Consider the following 16394-nt stretch of genomic DNA (forward strand, 5'->3'; position numbering starts at 1 on the left):
ATAAACGTAGCTGGCTCAGACAGGGGTCATCCGAATATAGATCCTTTTAAACATTCCGTATTTTACCGCGTTTTTAATTTAAGGGAATCGCTATTACCTGTGGTGGTATCCAGCCGGTTTGGATCGGTTCAGGCGTACCGATTGTGGCGATCTTCTCACCCGCCCGGCTGTTATGCTGTCCTATTGAGCCACGTTTTCTAAGCCTTGTGCAAGCTGTGCGCACCAGCAAAGCGCCTGCGTGGAAAGGGCGCGCTCGCATTTTTGGTGCGCGGCGAACCAGCGGTAAAATCATATGAAACCCAACTCGGGTTATTACCGCTGGAAAGTCCGTGTAGGTTGTGCCGCGTGCTAAATCAATCGCTTCGCCCGGACCGGAGGTCCTTTCTGCCAAGGTGTGATTCACCTCTGCGTCCTGCTGGTAGGTGCTGGACCGGGAAGGACAGATGGACAACCCTTGCACCAGCTGGCTCTCCGACATCTACTGGGACAACGTGACGGAGCTGGACAAGCTGACCAATTTTCACGGCATCATGAACTCCTTCGAACAGTATCCCAGGGACTGGAACCTCTGGTACACCAGCTCCAAGCCGGAGAAGGCCATGCTGCCAGGTCTGCCGAATTCTTCCCGTCTCTGGTCCAACGCGGGGCACCTTCGCCGCTCGCCCACCCGTGCTAAGGAGCGGGAGGAGCGATAGAAACAGAAGGAGATCCTGGGAGCTCAGGGTCGAAATGGGGTAGGGAGGGTCCTTTAGGGGTCTCTGAGCTGGGGAGGCATGCAGAGAGGAGGAGGAGGAGGAGGAGGAGGAGGAAGACTGTGGGATTCTTGGTGCTCCCCGAGTCAGTTTTCTTGCAGATGTTTCATGACCCAACTAGGGAACGTCATCGGTGCTACATATGCAAAGCTCACGACCTTCCAGCACTGATGGTGTTACCTAGTTGGGTCATGAAACGTCTGCAAGAAAACAGTCAAACTCGGGGATCACCAAGAACCCCACAGTCTTCCTCCTCTTCCTCCTTCTCCTCCTCTATCTCCTCCTCCTCCTGCTGCTCCTCCCACCTTCTCCTCCTCCTGCTGCTCCTCCCCTTCTCCTCCTGCTCCTCCTCCTCCCCTTCTCCTCCTGCTCCTCCCCCTCCCCTTCTCCTCCTCCTCCCCCTCCCCCTACTCCCCCCTCCCCCTCTTTCTCCTCCCCTTCTCTTCCTCCTCCTTCTCCTCCTCCTCCTGCTCCTCCTCCTCCACCTTCTCCTCTTCCTCTTCTCTTCCTCCTCCTCTCCTCCTCCTCTTCCTCCTGCTCCTGCTCCTCCTCCTCCTCCTCCTCTTTCATCCTGCTCCCCCCCCTCCTCCTCCTGCTCCTCCTCCTCCTCCTCCCCTTCTCCTCCCCCTCCTCCTCCCCCTCTCTGCAAACTCCACTCCCTTGTAGCCCTGATGATGTTCCCAAGTTGGGTCATGAAACATCTGCAAGAAAACAACGAAACTCTGGGAGCAGCAAGAACCCCACCCTCCTCCTCCTCCCCTTCTCATTCCTCCTCTCCACAAACACCACTCCCTTCTAGCACTGATAATGTTTCCTAGTTGGGTCATGAAACGTCTGCAAGAAAACCACCCAGTTCAGGGACCCCATCAAGCAGGAGCAGTTCAGATTCCTCACCGTCTGAGCACCGAACCAGGGAAAAGGGTTTGCGGTCTCCGAGAAGACCCACAACCTGCGACAGCTTCCTGCAACCCATCCGCCAGCGAAAACGGGGCTCGGGAGGGCCACCCGCAGCCCTCGCCGGCTCCGTTTTCGGCTGCGACGGTGTCCTGCAATCCTCTGCCAGCAAAAATGGAACTCGGGGGGGCCGCCCGTGGTCCTCACGAGTACCATTTTTCGGCTGCAACGGCATTCTGCAACCCTATGCTTGCGAAAACATGGGCAGCCCTCCCGAGCGCTGTTTCCAGGGTGACTCTGCAGGCCACATCTAAGCACCCCGCGAGCCAGATCAGGGGCCCCGGGCCTTGAGTTTGATACCCCTGTTCTTTAGCAAGCCAAAGACCCTGCTCTGTTCCCAGGATGCAGAGAAGGTCTACCTGGGTGGACTCCTGAAGACCATCTGGCGGGGCGGGTGCCGGGGGGGGGGTGGGACTGGCTCTCTAGGCCTGGCCGCCTTTCTCCAGTCCTCACTAACCAGGGGTGGGATTCAGCCGGTTCGGAAAAACCGGATGCTAATTTTTGTTTTAAAAAAATTGATTTATATGCCGCCCTTCTCTGGAGACTCAGGGCGGCTTACAGTGCGTTAAGCAATAGCCTTCATCCTTTTGTATATTTATACAAAGTCAGCTTATTGCCCCCACAAACTGGGTCCTCAAATTTACCTACCTTAAGAAAGGATGGAAGGCTGAGTCAACCTTGAGCCTTGGCGAGATTTGAACCTGCAGTAATTGCAGACAGCTGAATGTTAATAACAGGGTGCTTTAGACCACTGTACTACCAAGGCTCTACATCTGGTTCGCCGAACCGGTAGTGGGTTGCCTTTGCATCAGAACCAATCTATGCCCTGCAAGCCTTGAAGCAGAGGTGGATTCAGCCGGTTCGGAATGGGTGAAACAGATGTTAATTTTACATCTGGTTCGACGAACTGGTAGTTGCAAGGTCTGGCTGGCCCCTCCTACCCTGTCCCTCCCCTCCCAGGAGTCTCCATGCGGCCCATTTTGGATGCCAGGTAAGTGCAGGACCCGCATGGAGGCTCTGGGAGGGGAGGGATGGGGTAGGCGGGGCCAGCCAGACCTTGCAACAACCGGTTCGTCCTGGAAGTTCCAGAAGTCCAGAAACGAGCCCGTTTCCAGCCTCCGGAGGGCCTCCGGAATCCGGAGAGGTTGTTTTCGTCCTTCTGGAGGCTCAAGGAAAACCTCCGGAGCTTGGTAAGGGCGAAAACGCTCCCCCCCCACAACCCCGCTGTGGTGCAGGAGGCCGAGTAGGCCACGCCCTCCATGGCCATGCCCACCCAGCAACCGGGCAGGGAAATTTTTGAATCCCACCCCGGCCACTAACCCTCTCTTCTTGCCCCCTTTCTCCTCCCCCTTTCCAGGCGAGTGGGAAAACTCCTGCAACCAAATGCAGCGGATGTTGGTTGTCCGGTCTCTGCGGCCGGACCGGGTGGCTTTTTGCGTCACGGCCTTCATCGTCTCCAACCTGGGCTCCCAGTTTATCGAGCCCCCCGTGCTGAACATGAAGTCGGTGAGCGAGGGGTCCCTTCCCCTGCTAGTGGAGAGACGCAGAGTGGCTTCCCCAACTCCCTTCGGATTTCAGTTGGAGAGATGACCCACATACACCCCCTAATATTTTTCCCCGTGTGGCACAATTCCAATTTCGCTACAGGTAGCAATGGACATTAGGGCCTCTTTTTCAGCGCTGTTTGTAACTTCGGATGGTCAGTAAACGAAAAATTGTAAGTCGAGCTTACAATTTTTCGTTTACTAGCCATCCGAAGTTACAAACGGCGCCGAAAAAGAGGCCTTAATGTCCATTGTCCACACTTAATGACCGTTTCAGCATCCCTGTGGTCACGTGATCAAAATTCGGACGGTTAGCGACCGGCTCGTATTTATGACGGTCGCAGCGTCCCGGGATTGCGCAATTCCCTTTTTTGCGACCTTCTGGCGAGCCAGATTTGTTTAACACAACCATGTGGCTCAATTAACAACAGCAGTGGTTCATTTAATGACTGCGGCAATGAAAGGTCGGAAAAGGCGGCAAAGCTCACTCGAGAACTGTCTCGCTTAGTAACATGGACATTTTGGGCTCCGTTGCGGTTGTAATTCGAGGACTGCTTGTACTTTGTTGTTCGCTGCCTATAGTACAGGAATCTTCCCAGTCTGGCATCTTTTGCCTGGGAAAGACCAGATCAGGCTCAAAGGCCTTCAGGGATGGATCAGATTTATCCTTCTGGTGTTTTACGTAGTGATTCCAGGCTAATTCCTCGCTTGATCCCTCCTTTTCTTTCTTTTTTTTGCTTCTCTTGGTGAAGTGAACAGCTGCTGCGTTTTCTGCCCATCTCAATCAATCAATCAATCAGAATAGGACTGGAAGGGACCTTGGAGGTCCTCTAGTCCAACCCCCCGCCCAAACGGCCCCCACAACTTCTGGTGGCAAGGAGTTCCACCGGTTAATTGTCCTCACCGTTAAGGAAATTCCTCCTTAGTTCGAGATTGCTCCTCTCCTTGATTAGTTTCCATCCCTTGCTCCTTGTCCTGCCTTCGGGGGCTTTGGAGGATAGGGGGACCCCCTCTTCTTTGAGGCAGCCCCTCAAATACTGGAATTCTGCTATCATGTCATCCCTGGTCCTTCTCTTCGTTAGACTAACAGAATAACAGAGTTAGAAGGGACCTTGGAGGTCATCTAGCCCAGCCCTCTGCTCAAGCAGGAGAATATACACTATTCCAGTCAAATGACTGTCCAGTCTCTTCTTAAAAACCTCCAGGGATGGAGCAGCACCCACGATATCTGGTGGCAAGGAGTTCCACTGGTTAATTGTCCTCACTGTTAAGGAAATTCCTGCTTAATGCCAGGTTGCTTCTTTCCTTGGTTAGTTTCCTTCCATTGCTTCTTATCTTGTCTGCCTTCTGGTGCTTTGGGGAATAGGGGGACCCCGCCCCCTCTTCTTTGGGGCAGCCCCACCAATGTTGGAAGAATCAACCCACGGAACAGAAGCTGCCTTCAGAAGTTGTGGGAGCTTCGTCACTGGAGGCTATCAAGGGGAGATTGGACGGCCATTTGTCGGGGATGGTGCTTGGGCAGAGGGGGGTTGGATTAGATGACCTATAACCGTGATGGCGAACCTATGGCATGCGTGCCACAGGTGGCACGTGGAACCATGTTGCCTGGCACGCCGGCTCAGCTCTCAGCCTCTCTAGGAGACTCTGGAGGCTGGGGACAGCAAAAAAGTCACTTCCTGTCTAACCGAAAGTTGGAAAACAGGCCCTTTTGGGCTTCCGGAGGACCTCCGAGGGAGTGGGGAAGGCTGTTTTAGTCCTCCCCAGATGCATAGAGAGGATCTGGAGCCAGGTGAGAAAGAAAAACAGGCCTAGTGGGCCATCGTGTGCCAGAAGTGGGGGGTGGGGCAGGGCACATAGAATTATGGGTGTGGGCTCCTGCCCCCCACCTTCCTGGCACACGATGGCAAAAAGGTTAGCCATCACTGACCTATAAGGTCCCTTCTCATTCTGTTAAACTATGTTAATCTTATCCTTTCCTGCTTTCTGCTTGCAGGTGGTGGACGACTCCACCACAAAGACCCCCCTGATCTTCGTCCTGTCTCCAGGCGTCGACCCCACCTCTTCCTTGCTTCAGCTGGCTGAGCAGTCGGGCATGGCTCAACGTTTCCACGCCCTGTCCTTGGGTCAGGGCCAGGCACCCATCGCCACACGTATGATTAAGGACGGGGTCCACCAGGGTGAGTGCCAAGCCCTTCCACCTCCCTAACCTGGAGCGGCAACTTCATCTTCATCACTCCTAAATCCGGAAGCCTTGGTGAGTCTTCCTGGGCCTTCCCTTCCACAGGTAACTGGGTTTTCCTAGCCAACTGCCACCTGTCTCTATCCTGGATGCCACAGCTGGACAAACTGGTGGAACAGCTGCAGGTCGAAGAGCCGCATCCTTCCTTCCGCCTGTGGCTAAGTTCCAGCCCCCATCCGGAATTCCCCATCTCGATCCTGCAGGCGGGCATCAAGATGACAACGGAGCCCCCCACGGTAAGTGGAGAAACCCCAGAGAGGGGGGCAAGGCTCTCCCAAGCTAGCCCCAAATGTGCCGTATCCCTGCAAGTAACACTTTACGGTTTTGCCTTCTCTCGGTCTAAGCCAGAGGTGTCAAACAGAAGGCCCGCGAGCCACATCTGGCCCCACGATGGTCGGATCCGGCCCCGCGATGTGGTTGGATCCGGCCCGCAGGGCTATCCCTGACTTCCGCCCGGTCTACCCAATACGAAGAGAAAACATGCCAGCAGTTTGGGGGATGGCGTCAAGCTGGTCACGCCCACCCACTCGGCCACACCCACCCACTCGGCCACACCCTCCCCAACCCCCGAGGTCAAACACAGCCCTGATGCGGCCGTCATTGAAATTGAATTTGACACCCCCGGTCTAAGCGGTCAGTTTCCAATCAATGGTGGGTTGCTACCGGTTTAGACCGGTTCGAGCGAACCGATAGTCACCTGCCTGGGTGCAATCCCGTCCTATATCGCTGTGTTTTTTGATGCGATGCACGTGAGCCAATTGCTGTGTTTTGTGACACTGCACGCATGCATGGATGGCATATGCTCACATTTCCGGTACTGGGCGAACCGGTTGTTACCGTACGTGGCCCACATCTGTTTCCAACTCTTGGTAGGAAAGTTCAAGCGAGGTCAGTTTTCTACAAAACAGAAGAGAAGGAGACTAACGGGTGGCAACTTTTAAGGCTTGTGGACTTCGACTCCCAGAATCCTCCAGCCGGCTGTTTCCCCCCCCCCCCCATTTTGCTGAAGTCAAGATATATTACTTCTGCCACATTCCCACCGTCTATTAAGAAAATTACCCTATTTAAAAAAAAAAAAAGGCGAGAAAGTAGTTTAGCCACCTTTCTTCTCGTCCTATCCATGCTGAATTCTGGGAAATCCTTGCTGGCTGGGGAATTCTGGGAGTTGAAGTCCACAAGTCTTCAAGTGGCCAAGTTTGGAGATTTCTGTTCTACACAAACACACTGTTGTGACTCTGACCCCCGAGGCTGACTTATCGGAAGGAGAAGGCTCTGAACATGAAGGAGAGGAGTTGGCCAGGCCAACTCTCCAGGACCCTCCTCTCTGGCAATGCCTCTCCAGGACCCTCCTCTCTGGCAATGCCTCAGGTGTCTCCCGAGGGAGAAGAGATTGGCCAGGAGCCAGGTATCTCCTCACAGTCGGACAGTGACGGAGATAAGTCTTGGCTGGATCCACGCCAGCGTCGGAGAGACAGGCGCACGCAGCAGAAAAGGAGGCGTGCCAGAGATTAAGCTGAGTCACTGGACCACACCCCACAGGGGATAAAAGGGGGTGAGGTGGCCATTCAGACTCTGTGACAGACAAAACTAACTACTAGCGAGTCACATTGTATCTTTGAAACAACGTTATCTGCCTTGGATTTAATACGGACTGGACTTGACAATTCTTGAACTGAGTAAAGTTCTTGGCAAGCAGCTACTGGGTTGCTGCCAATCCTCTTATCGAAAGAATTTGTTGTCTGCCAGTTTTATTTAACCCCTGTTTGTGTGCGTGTGTGAGACAGGGACAGAACACACGCAACCTCGCAATGATTCGGTGGGATGTTTGCAAGGACTGATGGTCATTCTTTCTCCACTTTGGGGGAAACTAAGCCAGAAGTGGTATTCAGCCAGTTTGGATCGATTCGCCCGTACTGGTAGCAGAAATTGCGAGTGGGCCCGCCCACCTGCCCCGGCTCTATGCCATCCTATTTAGGCATGTTTTTGAGGCTGGGCACATGCGCGAAAGGCCGGCTGCAGGTCTGGAAGGCAGGGGCGCATGCGAACCGGGCACACGCACGGCGAACCAGTAGTAACATAAAGTGAAACCCACCCGTGAACCAAGCCCAACGGCTCTTCGTCCATCCAAACTCTTGGCCCTGGAAGAATCTAGAACGTTTCCCTCATGGATTTTACCAGCCTTCCCAAACCGGCTTTCGTGGCTTGTCTCCCGCAGGGCTTGAAGGCGAACATGAAGCGGTTGTACCAGCTAATCACGGATGCCCAGTTCAACCGTTGCACGAAGCCCAGCAAGTACAAGAAGCTGCTCTTCGCCCTCTGCTTCTTCCACAGCGTCCTGCTGGAACGCAAGAAGTTCCTACAGCTGGGCTGGAACATCATCTATGGCTTCAACGACTCCGATTTTGAGGTGTGTGGGGGGTCACCTGAGAGGGAGGCGACGGGGGCAGGTGGGGCAGGAGTACCATCAAAAACTGGGAGGATGGGCTCAGTGGACTCTCCACCCTCTCTGCTCTGGCTTTGTGGCCTAACCCTAATCCTAATCTTAATCCTAATCCCAACCTGGTCTTTCCCCCCACTTTGCTGAAGTCAAGATATATTACATCTGCCCCATTCCCACCGTCTATTAAGAAAGTTACCCTATCCAAAATATACGATAGAACAGTATGGCCACTTTTGTTCTTGTCCTATCCCTGCTGAATTCTGGGAATTTGCTGGCTGGGGCATCCTGGGAGTTGAAGTCCACGTATCTTCAAGTGGCCAAGATTGAAAACCACGTTTCGGTGTCGTTCTTGGGTTGGGCCCGAGATCGCTTTCGTCGTCCCCCTCCCCTCCCCGTCAACACTCACCTGTCCTCCAGGTGTCCGAGAATCTCCTCAGCCTGTACCTGGACGAGTATGAGGACACCCCGTGGGATGCATTGAAGTACCTGATCGCCGGGGTCAACTATGGGGGCCACGTGACGGACGACTGGGACCGGCGTCTCCTGACCACTTACATCAACGACTACTTCTGCGATCAAACCGTGGCCGCCCCTTTCTACAAGTACGCATTGGGGTGGGGAGGGGGGGGTGCGTGAAAGGTTGCAAGGGCTGGTGGCAGTGGTGGGTTTATACCGGTTCGCCCCGGTTCAGGGGAACCGGTAATGACAGCGGTGGGAGCCTCCACTCACCCGCCCGGATGTCCTCACGGACGCTCTGCGCAAGCTACCTTGTTATTGGGTGACCTTGTTACATTGTTACAGGGTTTCCTGCCTGAGCAGGGGGTTGGACTAGAAGACCTCCGAGGTCCCTTCCAACTCCGTTATTCTATTCTATTCTATTCTATTCTCTTTTTTTATTCTATTCTATTCTTTTCTATACTATTTTTCTATTCTATTCTATTTTTCTATTCTATTCTCTTTTTTTATTCTATTCTATTCTTTTCTATACTATTTTTCTATTCTATTCTATTCTGTTCTATACTACTTTTCTATTCTATTCTATTCTGTTCTATTCTGTTCTGTTCTGTTCTATTTTTCTTTTCTTTTCTATTCTATTCTATTCTATTCTATTCTATTCTCTTTTTCTATTCTATTCTATTCTTTTCTATACTACTTTTCTATTCTATTCTATTTTTCTATTCTATTCTATACTATACTATTTTTCTATTCTATTCTATTCTATTCTCTTTTTCTATTCTATTCTATTCTTTTCTATACTACTTTTCTATTCTATTCTATTTTTCTATTCTATTCTATTCTATTCTATTCTATTCTATTCTATTCTATTCTATTCTGTTCTATTCTCTTTTTCTATTCTGTTCTATTCTTTTCTATACTACTTTTCATTCTATTCTATTCTATTCTATTCTATTCTATTCTATTCTATTCTATTCTATTCTATTCTATTCTATTCTATTCTATTTTTCTATTCTATCCTATCCTATCCTATCCTATCCTATCCTATCCTATCCAGGGGTGAAATCCAGCAGGTTCTGACAGATTCTGGCGAACCGGTAGCGGAAATTTTGAGTAGTTCGGAGAACCGGCAAATACCACCTCAGGCTGGGCCCAGAGTGGGGAGGGAATGGAGATTTTGCAATATCCTTCCCCTGCCACGCCCACCAAGCCACACCACACCACGCCCACCAAGCCACGCCCACAGAACCGGTAGTAAAAAAATTTGGATTTGACCACTGATCCGATCCTATCCTATCCTATCCTATCCCGATCCCTACTCTTCTTTTGATAACCATCCACATTTTTCAATTTTCTTTCAATGAACAAAGCTGTTGTTGTTGTTGTTGTTGTTGTTGTTGTTATTATTATTATTATTATTTTGCGATAAAAGCTTGAGCAGACCCAATGAGTAGCCAGCTGTTCCTGCATGAGATCTGAGTACCTGACGCTTCTCACCCGCTCTCTCGGTTCTCCCTGCAGGCTCACGGTGTTAGACACTTACTACATCCCCAAGGACGGCTACCTCTCCTCTTACAAGGAGTACATCAGCCTTCTGCCGGGCATGGACCCCCCGGAGGCCTTCGGCCAGCACCCCAACGCCGACGTGGCCTCGCAGATCACCGAGGCCCGAACCCTCTTCGAAACTCTGCTCTCCCTCCAGCCTCAAACCACCCCCACCGGGGCAGCCGGGCAGAGCCGCGAGGACAAGGTACGGTCCGAGCGGGTTTAATCTGGCGCAGGTGCCAACCGGAGCCTGGACACGAGAGGAAGTTTTCTCGGGAGTATTTCAGCGAAGGGGTCCCGTCGGATAAAGGAGTCGGAACCCCGAACAATTCACAAATACAAATTTTATACAGTTATGATAACTTCCTTAATAACTTCCTTAATCATAACTGTATAAAATTTGTATTTGTGAATTGTTCGGGGCTCCGATTCCTTTATCCGACGGGACCCCTTCGCTGAAATACTCCGAGAAAACTTCCTTGAACCGCCTCTCGTGTCCGGCTGTTTCTTTTGATCGGATTCCTCTGCGGGTAGTCCTCGACTTACGACCAGGATGGAGCCGTCAATTTCAGTTGCTAAGCGAGACAGTTGTTCAGTGAACTTGGCCCCGTTCTACTACTTGTCTTGCCGCGGTTGTTAAGTGAATCCATAGAGTTGTTAATGAGACGGTCGTTAAGTGAATCCGTCTTCCCCGTCGACTTTGCTGGTTGAGAAGGTCGCAAAAGGGGATCCCGTGAGCCCTGGGACTCTGCAACCGTCATAAATCTGAATCAGCGGCTGAGCGGCCGAATTTTGATCAGGTGACCATGGGGATAATAATAATAATAATTTTATTTCTATACCGCCCTTCTCCTGAAGGACTCAGGGCGGCGTACAGCCAATTTAAAAACACAGGACACAACAATGATTAAAAATTAAAATAATTAAATAGATTTGGCCGATTTAAAACCCCAAAAATTTAAAATACCCCAATATTAAAATTGCTGCAACAACGGTCATAAGTGTGAGAAACGGTCATAAGTCACTTTTTTCCGTGCCGTTCTACCCTGTTTCCCCCAAAATAAGACGTCCCCCTGATAATAAGCCCAATCGGACTTTTGAGCGCATGGCAATATTTCAGGGTTCAAAAAAAAAAAAAATAAGACAGGGACTTATTTTCGGGGAAACACTGTAACTTTAAACAGTCATTAAATGAACGGTCGCAATTCGAGGACTACCTGTATGCATCAGCAATGCATGTTATTTTGGCCTGGCCTTTCTTCCTGCCTTTCGCAGCAGATTTCAGAAATCCCTGTTGCTTACCCAAGGGATCCTTGAGGTCATGTAGACAACCCCTGCTTGGTGCAGCCATCCAAAGTTTTGAGCCGGCAATGGGACTCTGATGCATCCTTTTAAGACATTGGCTCCTCTGATAAATCAGCCAGTCAGAACAGAACCGGAAGGGACCCTGGAGGTCTTCTAGTCCAACCCCTTGCTCAAACAGGAGACCTTATCCCATTTCCGACAAATAGCTGTCCAGTTCAGTGGTGGGTTGCTACCGGTTCTACCCAGATCGGCAAACTGGTAGCGGCGGCGGCGGGAGGCTCACGGACGAGCGAACCGGTAGCGACGGGTTTTGGAACCCACTACTGGTCCAGTTCCTTCCAGTGATGGAGCATACACAACTTCCGGTGGCGAGCTGTTCCACTGGTTAATTGTCCTCAGTATCAGGAAATTCCTCCTTGTTCCAGGTTGTTTCTCTCCTTTCATCCGTTGCTTCTCGTCCTGCCTTCAGGGGCTTTGGAGAATAGGTTCGACCCCCCTCATCTTTGGGGCAGCCCCTCAAATAATGAAACTCTGCTATCACGTCCCTCCTTACTCCTTTTTGTTAAACGAGATGTAACCAATTGCTGCAACCGTTCTTTATATGTTTTAGTCTCCAGCCTCCTAATCGTTTTAGTTGCTTTTCTTCTCTTCAGCTCCCCCTGGTGGAAAACGAGGGACTTGACAGGTCTCTCTTCACCTTGGTCTCTTATGCATCCCTTTCACTCATTTTATTTTATTTTATTTTTAATAAAATAAAATAAATAAATGCAGGTCCTGGAGCTCTCTGCCGACGTGCGCAGCAAGATTCCAGAGGAGATCGACTACGAGGGGACCTGCAAGGTACTCTCCACCGATCCCTCCCCTCTCAACGTGGTCCTGTTGCAAGAGATCCAGCGTTACAACTCCCTGCTGCAGGTCATCAGGTGAAGGGGGCCACCCACTCCTTCATCTGTGGGGTGGTGAGGTTTGTGGGGGTGGGGGGGTGGGAGGTCCCTGGTTTGCAAATCCAAAACAGAGCATCCCTGGGTCAAAACATCAGAGTTTTCCCCTTTTTACTCAGTGTAGTAGAGACAGTCCTCGACTTACGACCACAAATTACTGTCGCTAAGCGAGACCGTGGTCGTTTTGCCCCGTTTTGCATCCGTTCCTGCCACCGTTGTTAAGTGAAGTTGTTAAATTAGTAGCACGGTTGTTAAATGAAATCCGGCTTCTCCGTTGACCTTGCTGGTCAGAAGGTCGCAAAAAGGGGGGATCACATGACTATGGGATGCTGCAACCGTCATAAATCTGAGACACGAGCATGGGGATGCTGCAACGGTCGTTAGTGTGAAAAATGGCCATCGGTCCCTTTTTTCAGTGCCGTTGCAACTTTGAACTGTCACTAAACGAGGACTAACCGGAGTTCCTTCCAGGAAGAACTTGCCTGCAGGTGTCCTGAAGGAAGAATGGCCTGTTTCATCCTAGATGTTGGATTATTTGGGTTGAACTATGATAGTTTAAGCACTTAGACCCATGATTCTCAACTTGGATAACTTTTAAGATGGGTGGACTTCAACTCCCAGAATTCCCCAGTCAGCACTGAATTACGAGTAACAATGGCTGCGATTTTAAAATGAAGTTTGAATTTAATTGCAATAAAATTTAATTCAAAAGCATACATGGAATGATGAAGTGGAAGTGTCTATGGATGACAAAAAAAATAGGCAGAGAAGGGGAAAGTGTACAGGCTGTCCTCAATTTACAACAGTTCATTTAGTGACCGTTTGAAGTTACAGCAGCACTGAAAAAAGTGACTTAGGACCGTTTTTCACACGTACGACTGTCGCAGCATCTACAGGATAATGTCATCCAAATTAAGACGGTTGGCAATATTTATGACAGTCGCAGTGTCCCGTGGTCACGTGATTCCCCCTTTTTGCGACCTTCTGCCAAACAAAGTCCACGGGGAAGCTGGATTCACTTAACGACCATGTGACTCACTTAACAACTGCAACGGTTCGCTTAACAACGGTGGCAGGAAAGGTGGTAAAACGGGGGGGGGGGAAAGTCACTTAACAACTATTTTGCTTAGCATCAGAAATTTGGGGGTCCATTGTGGAATGGAAATGAGTGGTGCGGTGGCCTAGAGGTGGAGCTCTCGCCTCACAGAGACTGTGAGTTCGATCCTAGGTAGAGGCTGATATTTCTCTCTCTGGGCTCAATGAGAATATATCTGCTGCACAAAACTCCGCGTTGGCGACAGGAAAGGCATCCGGCCAGTAAACACTGAACTCCATTCAGTTGCCCAGACTCCACCCCGCAAGGGATTATGGGGTCATTAAAAGAGGATGGTGATGTTGGTTATGGAATGGAAATGTCAGACAGTCATCAGTCAAGGACTGCCTGTGTAGAATTGAGATGCGGATGATGAAGCGAAAAAGCCGAGGATGGGAAAACGCGTGCAAGGCAACTGGGAGCGAATCCGAGAGATCGTGCGTAGTTATTTTTATTTGTTTTGTTTTGGAAAATTGAAAATTGCCGCCTGCTCGCACTCAAGGCGTCTTAAAACACAGGTAAAAAAACCACGTAAAAGAAATAAAAATAATAAATTAGTAAATTAGTAAAATAACCACCCCCACCCCAGCGACAACACACATTCATACAAACCGTAATGCATAGAATGCCATCGTCGCAGAGCGTGTTCCTCTTCCTCCTTTGGGGAGTATGGGCTTTGGTGTGCTTGCCCTCCCCAGGCCTAAACTGTGTGTCCCCCCCGAGCCCCCCACTCCTATTCTGTCCTCCCCTTTACAGCTCATCGCTGGTGGAGCTGGAGAAGGGCATTCAAGGCCTGGTGGTTATGTCGACGGATCTGGAAGAGATTTTCAATTGCATTTTTGATGCCCGCGTGCCCCCCATGTGGGAAAGGGTGAGGGTCTCCTGGCTGCTTGTGGTTGCCCCCTTCCTCCTTTATTCACCTGGGGGGGAATCAGTCTCTGCCCCACGGCCTCTTTGCAGGCAGGGAGACCCCGTATGTTCGCTGGAGAAACAATCCCCTCCCCAGTACGGCCGCTGCGGGGATTGGCGCTTTCTCAACTCCGGCCACCCCCCTCCTGCAGGCCTACTCTTCCCAGAAGCCCCTGGCTGCTTGGACCCGGGACCTGGGCCTGCGGGTGGAGCAGTTTGCCCGCTGGGCGAAGACGGCCCATCCGCCAGTGCTCTTCTGGCTCTCGGCCTTCACCTTCCCCACCGGATTCCTGACGGCTGTCTTGCAGGCCGCCGTGCGGCAGAACAATGTACGGCGGGGCGCGGTGGGGAGGGCAGCGGGTCGGACAGACGGGGCAGGGCGGGTGCCCGACACCCGTCCTCGGAGGCCTGACACCCATTTTTTTTGTGGGGGGGGCAGATCTCTGTGGACACCCTGAGCTGGGAGTTCATCGTCTCTACGGTGGACGACAACAATCTGGTGTACCCCCCTAAGGTGAGCACCCCCTCCTGTCAAATTAAGCACCCCTCCCCCATATAAGCACCCCCTCCCCTCCGCCCAAGGCAAGCACCCCTTTCCTGGTATGGGACCCTCCCCTCCTCCTAAGGCAGTGGTGACGAACCTTTTACTCACCGAGTGCCGAACAGGCACGTGCTTCGCGCGTGCTATCTGACTAACATGCACTGCTCCTCCCCATGCACTGCGCGGACAACCGCACCATCTGCACAGGCGCACAGCTTTCATGCACGTCACCCCTGCACGCTGTGCACGCAATCGTACCATCCGTGCAGGTGTGTGCACGAACACCGTCGGCGCATGTGCGCGCTGTGCACCAGTACTCTTGCACGCAGGCGCAAATGAGAGCACTCTGAAGACCAGCTGGGCCCTCTCTCGAATTGCGCGCAGGCGCACCGGAGGCCCGAACACCAGCTGTGGCGCGGGCGCTCATGCACAGCTGCAGGTGCATTGGCCGACAGTTTGCGTGCCCAGAAAAATGTGTCTGTGTGCCACTCCCAGCACATGTGCCATAGGTTCACTATCACGGTTCTAAGGTATGCATCCTCTCCTCTCACCCAAAGTAAGTGCCCCTTTCCCTCCCCCAGGGTAAGCACCTCCCTCCCTGTCTTCTCCCCCAAGTAAGCCCCCTTAGCCCCTCGATGCAAAAGCCCCCTCCCCTCCCCCAAGGTAAGCCCTCACTCTCCCCTCCGCCCACAGAGCAGGTGCCCTCTCCTCTTGCCCTCCCCCTGTCCCCCTTGGAAGAAGGCCGCTTCACCCTCTGCCCTCCCTTCCCCCCCCATGCAGGAGGGGGTGTGGATCCGGGGTCTTTTCCTGGAGGGGGCCGGCTGGGACAAGAAGAACTCCTGCCTGGTGGAGGCCGAGCCCATGCAGCTCGTCTGCCCCATTCCCACCATCCACTTCAAGCCCGTGGAGAACAAGAAGAAGAGCGGCAAAGGTGGGCACAGGCGGGCACCGGTGGGCAGGCGGGCAGGGGTCTGGGGGGGGCCGCAGCAGAGTCCTCCCGTCCCCATGACCCTGACCCATCGGGCCCTCCTCTCTCTCTCTTCTTCTCCCTCCTCACCCCCTACCAGGCATCTACTCCTGCCCTTGCTACTACTACCCCAACCGGGCGGGCACCTCCGGGCGCCCCTCCTTCGTCATCGGCGTGGACCTGCGCTCCGGAGCCATGCCCCCCGACCACTGGATCAAGCGTGGCACCGCCCTGCTGATGAGCCTGGATACATGAAACTGGGGACCGACCCCCCCATCTCCTTCTTATGACCCCCACCCCCACCCCCAGCCCTCTAGGAAATTAAATAAAGCTGTTTCATTTAAAGTGACTGTTTTTAGGGGGTGTCCAGCAAAGTTTGGGTGGCGGTCTTCATTCCGGCCATACTCCCCACAAACTCATAGATTGGGGAGGGGGCTTGAGCTGCCTCCCCCAACCCCAGATTTTGGGGTGACAGCCCCCCCCCTCCCAACCTCAACAAGGCTGGTCGAGAGAAGGAATCCAGCCAGGGCCTAGCCAGTTAGGGGGCTAAGGAAACCTATGGAAGGGGGCAGCTGGGGGTCCGGCTCAGGCAGGAGCCCTGAGAGGGAGGGAGAGAGAGAGGGAAGGAAGGAGGGAGGAGAAAGGAGTACCCTCCTTGCCTTGCCAAGATGGGGTGGTCTACATGCCTCAGGGTGTCCCTTCCTCTGG

General features: G+C 52.4%; 1 protein-coding gene across 1 annotated transcript in view; it reads left to right on the plus strand.

Annotated features, from left to right (window-relative positions):
* DNAH2 (dynein axonemal heavy chain 2) overlaps nucleotides 1–16031 on the plus strand; it is a 162387-nt gene extending 146356 nt beyond the window's left edge. The window contains exons 76-88 of the mRNA XM_087891622.1: nucleotides 423–609; nucleotides 3064–3212; nucleotides 5244–5427; nucleotides 5535–5725; nucleotides 7705–7896; nucleotides 8347–8531; nucleotides 9907–10135; nucleotides 12007–12158; nucleotides 14026–14140; nucleotides 14331–14507; nucleotides 14618–14692; nucleotides 15500–15650; nucleotides 15787–16031. Of these exons, the coding sequence (XP_087747748.1) occupies nucleotides 423–609; nucleotides 3064–3212; nucleotides 5244–5427; nucleotides 5535–5725; nucleotides 7705–7896; nucleotides 8347–8531; nucleotides 9907–10135; nucleotides 12007–12158; nucleotides 14026–14140; nucleotides 14331–14507; nucleotides 14618–14692; nucleotides 15500–15650; nucleotides 15787–15941 (2142 nt within the window). The 3' untranslated portion in view covers nucleotides 15942–16031. The remainder of the gene's footprint in view (nucleotides 1–422; nucleotides 610–3063; nucleotides 3213–5243; nucleotides 5428–5534; nucleotides 5726–7704; nucleotides 7897–8346; nucleotides 8532–9906; nucleotides 10136–12006; nucleotides 12159–14025; nucleotides 14141–14330; nucleotides 14508–14617; nucleotides 14693–15499; nucleotides 15651–15786) is intronic.
* The last annotated feature ends 363 nt before the right edge of the window (nucleotides 16032–16394 follow it).

Source organism: Pantherophis guttatus, chromosome 4 (genome assembly GCF_059756535.1).
Source record: "Pantherophis guttatus breed Tessera chromosome 4, ASM5975653v1, whole genome shotgun sequence".
NCBI lineage: Eukaryota > Metazoa > Chordata > Lepidosauria > Squamata > Colubridae > Pantherophis > Pantherophis guttatus.